General features: G+C 37.9%; 1 protein-coding gene across 2 annotated transcripts; it reads right to left on the bottom strand.

The window, feature by feature from the left end:
* Positions 1–3,197: 3,197 nt before the first annotated feature.
* Positions 3,198–6,353, bottom strand: LOC116003541 (protein STRICTOSIDINE SYNTHASE-LIKE 3-like). 2 transcript variants are annotated; one of them, XM_031243438.1, is made up of 5 exons: positions 6,200–6,353; positions 5,755–6,085; positions 4,809–5,090; positions 4,281–4,448; positions 3,198–3,806 (listed from the first exon to the last, which is right to left on the bottom strand). In XM_031243438.1, exons 2-5 carry the CDS (start codon positions 6,081–6,083, stop codon positions 3,404–3,406), a joined length of 1,182 nt encoding a protein of 393 aa, XP_031099298.1. In that variant the 5' UTR covers positions 6,084–6,085; positions 6,200–6,353; the 3' UTR covers positions 3,198–3,403. The 2 variants fall into 2 exon arrangements, with proteins under 2 accessions (XP_031099298.1, XP_031099297.1); XM_031243437.1 differs by lacking the exon at positions 6,200–6,353 and having other exon boundaries at positions 5,755–6,187.
* Positions 6,354–6,889: the final 536 nt, after the last annotated feature.

Genomic DNA, 6,889 nt, shown 5'->3' with positions numbered 1-6,889 from the left:
TGATAGCTGATTCTGCTTTTCATTTAGAAAACAGTTTTCACTACAAGAAAAATGCTAATAGACAACGGTTTTTAACCGTTGTCTATGAGGTAAAATTTCTGTTGTTGAAGCTGGTGTTGTTGTAAGTCCCACGCAAAAGCTGGTGTTGTTGTAAGTCCCACGCAAAGACAACGATTTTTAACCGTTGTCTTTTCTAGAAAAGAAAACGGTTAAAAACCGTTGTCTATTGAGTGTTGTTGAAGTCGGTGTTGTTGAAAGTCACGCACATAGACAACGGTTAAAACCCGTTGTCTATTGAGTGTTGTTGAAGCCAGTGTTGTTGTAAGTCCCGTGCAAAGACAACAGGTTTTAACCGTTGTCTATTCTTGAAAAGACAACGATTTGAGTGTTGTTGAAACCGGTTGTTATAAGTCCGCGGAAAGACAACGGTTTTTAACCGTTGTCTTTTATTGAAATGACAACAATTAAAAACTATTGTCTATTGAGTGTTGTTGAAACTAGGTGTTGTTAAAACGCTAAATTAATTATTTGATAAATTTTTGCAAACACTGCATTTAGAAGCATTTGCATATGGTGTTTTAAGAAAAAATAATTTTTCCCAAAACACCCTTAATTAATAAAATTAATAAAAGAAAAAAAAAACTTTGGAGTTGATGGCCGAACCCTCAATGTGATTAGGAAATAATAGAGCCTTGAGGCTCCTTAAATAGGAGCCTTGATGGCCGAACCCTCAACTTGTTTTTTTTTTTTTTAATTTTGATTTTGATTTTATATAAATATTATTATTAAAGACAATACACTAACGACAACGGCTAAATAAAATCGTTGCCTTTAAAAAAAATAAACGCGCAAAGACAACGGTTTTAAAAAACCGTTATCTTTGTAGTTTTATGTATTCAAGTGTACTTCAAGACAACACATCAATGACAATGGTTACATAAAACCGTTGTTTAATTAAAAAACCGAATGCATATAGACGACGGTTTTAAAAACTGTTGTCTTTGAAGTGTTGTGTATTAAAATGTGTTTAATAACAACACACCAACAACAACGGCTAAATAAAACCGTTGTCTTTAAAAATAAAAAAATAAACACGCAAAGACAACGATTTTAAAATACCGTTGTCTTTGTAGTGTTGTGTATTCAAGTGCATTTAAAGACAACACACCAACTACAACGGTTAAATAAAACCGTTGTCTAAATATAAAAAAAAAATGGGTGCACAAAGACAACGGTTTTAATAAACCGTTGTCTTTGAAGTGTTGTCTATTCAAGTGTGCTTAAAGACAACACACAAACGACACCGGTTAAATAAAACCGTTGTCTTAAAAAGAAAAATCGCGCACTTAAAGACAACACACCAACGACAAAGGTTACATAAAACTGTTGTCTTTTATTTTAAAAAATGTACATAGACAATGTTTTTTTTTTAAATCGTTGTCTTTGCGGTGTTGTCTTTTGACATAATGCACAAAGACAACACACTAAAGACAACGGTTCGGTAAAAACAGTTGTCTTTGATAAAAGTGTTGCGTCAAAGACAACTGTTTTGTCCAAAAGTGTTGTCTTTTACACAAATAACAACACTTTTATCAAAAACTGTCGTCTTTTTAGTGTTGTCTATGTGCATTTTTCTTGTAGTGTTTTAATAGTGTTTCAGTTTTCTAGAAAACTGGAAAATTATTTCCTGTTTCCAAAATGGAAAACTGTGCTAGTAAACATGTTTTCTGTTTTCTATTTTCTAATTTTCCAAATTTTCAGAAAACAGGAGAAAATTTTTAATTAGTAAACAGGCCCTAAAGTCCCCCAAATGGAGGACCTTTATGTGGAGAGCAATTAATGGTATTCTTCTTACTATTACCAACCTTATTATAAAGAGAGTTGAGGTGAGCCCTGCATGTCCTATGTGTATAACTACCCATGAGGATGTTATGCACTCCCTAGCTAAGTGTAACTTTGCACAACAAGTTTGGCGTGTGTCCTCCCTTATAGTCTCATGCGTATATGGTGGCACCTTTCCAATTTGGTTTAGCAATGCCATGGACGTTCTCACGAAGGATGTACTGGTGAAAGTTGTAGCAGTCCTATACCACCTTTGGAAATCAAGGAATGGTGTCATGTGGGAGGTTGTGCTGCCGCTGCCAAAGGTGGTCTGGAACATGGCGAACATAGCTGCGTTCCGGTCTCCTGGTCTCAAGTGCCCGACAACGTTTCAGTGCAGCTGAGCAATTCCTCAGCCCCATTAGTCTAGTCGATGGCCACGAAACCCACCAGAGTGCAACCTGCTACGTGCTTCTTTAATGCAGGGGTGTCTACAGCGTCCAACAAGGCTACATTTGGTGCTACTCTATTCATGCTGTCATGTGCATTTTCAATAGCCAAGAATGGGGTTCTACGGGATGTTCGAATCCCTTGCTGGCGAGAATCACTTGCTTGTAAAGAAGCTTTGTCATGACTTAGCGTGGAGTCACTTCAGTTATTTTGCATACTGAATGCTCCACTCTTCATCGCAACTTAACATCTACATTGATCGTGCTCAGGTGTTACGTTGGCATTACTATAAATGATTGTAGGAGGATTATGTCTACTTTTTATCTTGTTATATTCGCTTAATTCCTAGACAAGCTAATATGATAGCACACTCTTTAGCTTCTAAGGCTTATCTTCAGGATAATTAGTTGTACTAAAACTCTGTCTAACTTGACTTTGTTTCACCTCTGATCTTAGGCAGTAATCTACCTCAGCTTTGTTGCTTTCTAAGAAATGTACATACTATCATTGCAACTAGCTACACCAACACATTTTAAATTCTTGTTAAAATCTTACCACACTATTTAAATTATAGAGATTTATATGCTATTGATAATATCGTAGGTAAGCAAATAAGTTACGTAGGCACATAATTGCATGACAATCAATAATCATAATATGCATACTAACCCTCCAACCATAGAACTAATGTGAATATCTCTGATTATTTCTTTCGCTTGTACTCAACTCTATCTAGATAGTGTATAAGGAATTAATGTTAACAGGCCGAAGACCTTAAATAGCCGCATGCCATCATTGTAATAGTTGTATGTCTTTAAATCTCCTAAACCTAACCATCCTTTCTCCTTATATTAATTGTAGCCTAACTGTAAGGGTTGCACTAAATAACAAACACCTTAATATTATAACTTGTAATGCTAATGTTATATTAGGGAAAACGTTATTATAACTTGTAATGCTAATGTTATATTAGGGAAAACGTTACATGGTATATACTTAGTATTGGGAAAATAATAGGGAATACATAACAGCCATTGAAGTTCTCAACACAACTAACTACTAAACAGAGTTTTGAAATTGAAGGGCAGAAACCACAGTGGAGCTCAAAGAACTGATGAAATGAAAGAGCCAATTACTCCAACTTGTAAACTGCTATACCAGACATTAAGACACTGCCCATCCACAGTTTGCCATCCCTCTCCTCCACCTCACTAATAGCCCTCACAACTTTCCCTGCTCTGTCTTCCAAAACTTTAAGAACCTTACCTTCTGGGCTATACTTCACTGTGATTGCATGAGGGCGACCTCCGATGTGCATCAGGTACTGCAGCTTTGCAGAAATTGGAAGCTTCAGCAAGAATTTCCTCAGTTTCGGGTACATACTGCATATGTGACTGTACAATGTTCGACGACAGTGGACTGCTACCCAGAATTCACCTCTTCCATTAGTTCTAACGTTGTCGGGGTAACCTGGCAGAATCGCCATAACTTCTGTTGTCCCTGATTTCTTGCCTTTCAGCCAGTACTTGGATAATCTACAAAGGGATACACAGTTCTAGTTTTAACACCATCCATAACGAGATCACGAGAGAGCAAGCAAGTTCAATCACATCTATATATATGTTAACATGCCATTCTGAGTTCAAGCATTATATCTTTTCATTAGTTCTTTTTTATTTTTGCTTCAGAAAACAGATTATATCAAATTCTCGACAATGCCATATATATGAACTAACTGTAACCTTATACAGCTTTAGATTTTACCCCACAAAGCAATTTCTTTGGGTTGGAGGATCAGAACGCGAAAGAGGGGAATCAAAAGTTCTGCTTCTGCATTATAGCCTTAGCATACACAAGATAGATCTACTTAGATTAGGAGACATAACAATTGTAATGAGAACTTTACTACCCGTCGAGCATATAAATTCTCAATATCAAGCTTAGGGTTTTAGTTGAAAATCCTTCAATTCTACCGTATATAAAACTACAAAGTGAGAAATATAACGCACCTGCCCTTGGAACCTTCACAATATACGAAGAAGGACCCGTCCTTACTTAGAGACAGGCCATTCGGAAACTGGAGATTGCGCACTAGAACGGTGGTTTCTTTTGTTGCTTGGTTGTATTTGAGAACCCTCCCTGAATCTTCTGCCGAGAAAACCAGCTGCAAAAAATTCCTGAAGGCACATACGAAAGTTATGAATCTTGCAACCAGATAATAATGACATTTAAGGTTACGCTTTGATGAAACCCCTTAGTTGCAATTATTCAACTGCCATATCATATACCATTCCAAACTATCTAGATGCTAATAACATCTAATTTTTGTCCAGCTTGAAAATTGAAGTTAGTTTTTGATCTGGGAAAATATGGAAACCGTACCAGTGCATTTTCTTTTCCAAATAGATTAATGCTATGTGGACTTTAGGTAGAACCGTAACGCTCTGAATTTGAATTAAAGATAGAAAACAAACAACACCAGGAGATAGATATATGCAAACCACTACCACTTAAAAAGAGAAGAATCCATAAGTTACCTTCGGCGATACTTAGTACTGCTGTCTGTAAAATAGACGTTCCCTTCATGGTCAATGTCCAGATCATTCCCAAATGTAAGAGGCACTCCTTCAGCCTCAGTTGATAGTGTTGTTGCTAGCCCACCTTCAGGTCCAACCTTCATCAACCCAAAATATGCATCTGCAATGTATAAGTCACCAGTCCTTCTGTCAAATCTCAAACCTAAAGGTCTGCCACAGATGTGCTCATCCTTTACATAGCTCACAGGGGTTGGGTTGGGTTTTGGGTCACACACAGTAGACCTGAAAATGCAAACCACAAACAAGACAACAATATATTGCATTAAACCCAACACCAAGAACTGTATATAAAGGGAGAATAATAGTAATGTTTTCAAGAATATTTGAACAGTGCCCTCAATTGGTTCCTTGTGACATATTGCGGGTAAGGACATAGGATCAGACCACTAACAGCAATATGAAAGTTACACCCAATGTTGTGGATGTTGGATTTAGTTTGATTAGATAGAAGTTATTAGTCAACCAGAGCCCAATAATACAAATACATCATTGAGAAGACATCAACTATGGCTGGAGATCAATATTCCAAGTTTCTCGATTCCTAGGGGCACTAGATACTAGCCTTCCACCGTTATTTACTACTTTTATAAATCCTATCGGTCGTGTGTGAGGGTCGAGAATTTCGCCTTTTGTAACCAGAATAATTGAAAAGTTGAAGGACTTTTTTTTTTGGATTAACGAGGTAAACGTCACTCCTGACTGTGCGAGTGATTAAATCCTTGGGCCTGTGATCCTAGTCGGCAAAGAATCACACGAAGTTAAGCCAGCCTAGGTTACCCATGACCGGCTCAAACCCACGACCTCTATCGAACCTCTATCGATTGCATGTGTAACTCTCTTACCCCTTGGGCTACCCTTACCGCAAAGTTAAAGGACTTTGGCTGACCTGTTGGCGGAGGTATAGGCAAATTCGATCCATTTCTCTCCGTTCCACATCAAAACCCTGCCGTCGGCGACGCCGGTGTAGGGCCCCCGGCCTTGCGGGTCGAAGGCGATGCTCTCCGGTCCGTGAATTTGGTTGGGGAACTTAATTTCCGACTTCTGAAGCAGGTTCTGCGTGTCCTTCTCCGGCGGAAGCTCTGACCAAGCCGGCGTGTCCACCTCGTACACCTCGAAGTCCGGGAACTCCGAGAATGCGCCGTGCTTGAACGGGTCCAGAGCGCAGTACACTGCCACCAGTAGGAATACTCCGGCCAACACTCCGGCGGGCTTCATCGCTTCAGTAATTTTAGTTTCTTGATCAATTACTCAAAAATTAACACAAAAAATCCAAACACATAATTTTGCAGTTTTATCAGTCCAAGAATAGCCTTAGTTTCTTGATTACTTACCGGTGTGTATATTATAGTATTTGAGAGGTATGAAGAGCGTTGGCTAACTACCCGGTAGCTAGCTAGTACATAGCGGCTTTTCAATTCTTGCTTTTGGGAGTTAATTTGCACCTTAAGTCTTAACTAACAACTACTTGGCCTACAACCTAGCTTACGTAGCTGCCCATGTCATTAATCCGAGAGGAATACTTCTTAATTGCCTTCTTCACCTCATCACCTGCAAGTTGGAAAGTTTTAGCCAAGAGAGCCAATGGTGTTTTCTCATCCCTTTGATATGTGAAGTTCAGTTGGTCACAAGACTGACAAGAATGAAGTTTATGAACAATAACTCGGAATCAAGTCTTACTAGCTTTGTTTTGTTGGGCCGAGGGTGGGTGGTTAAGGTTAAGGCTAAAGATTCAATCTTCTTTTATGGGAACAACAATACACATACCTACTAAGGGCGCAAATTATATCAATCCGTTTTATAATCATGTTTAATAACTTTCATCATATATTACATTCACAATATTAACTTAAATTTTAATGTACATAAACGCTAAACTATAAATACATCATATCTATTTCTATTCACTATATAGTAATTTTATAATATTGTTCCTTCTATAAATTGATAAAAACAAAGATTAATGTATATAAACATTACACTACATGTGATGTGTTCAGGGCCGTTCCAATAAAAAATGGGCA

Source organism: Ipomoea triloba, chromosome 14 (genome assembly GCF_003576645.1).
Source record: "Ipomoea triloba cultivar NCNSP0323 chromosome 14, ASM357664v1".
Lineage (NCBI taxonomy): Eukaryota > Viridiplantae > Streptophyta > Magnoliopsida > Solanales > Convolvulaceae > Ipomoea > Ipomoea triloba.
The sequence above is the reverse complement of the archived record's forward strand: the minus strand, read 5'-3'. Positions and strand labels throughout refer to the sequence as shown.

What these genes read in the sequence shown, in the direction of transcription:
- LOC116003541 (XM_031243438.1), bottom strand. Translation starts at nt 6,083, where the DNA reads ATGAAGCCCGCCGGAGTGTTGGCCGGAGTATTCCTACTGGTGGCAGTG. An exon ending in GCCTATACCTCCGCCAACAG is followed by an intron (nt 5,091 to 5,754) that starts GTCAGCCAAAGT and finishes TTGCATTTTCAG; the next exon opens with GTCTACTGTGTGTGACCCAA. An exon ending in AGTACTAAGTATCGCCGAAG is followed by an intron (nt 4,449 to 4,808) that starts GTAACTTATGGA and finishes ATGTGCCTTCAG; the next exon opens with GAATTTTTTGCAGCTGGTTT.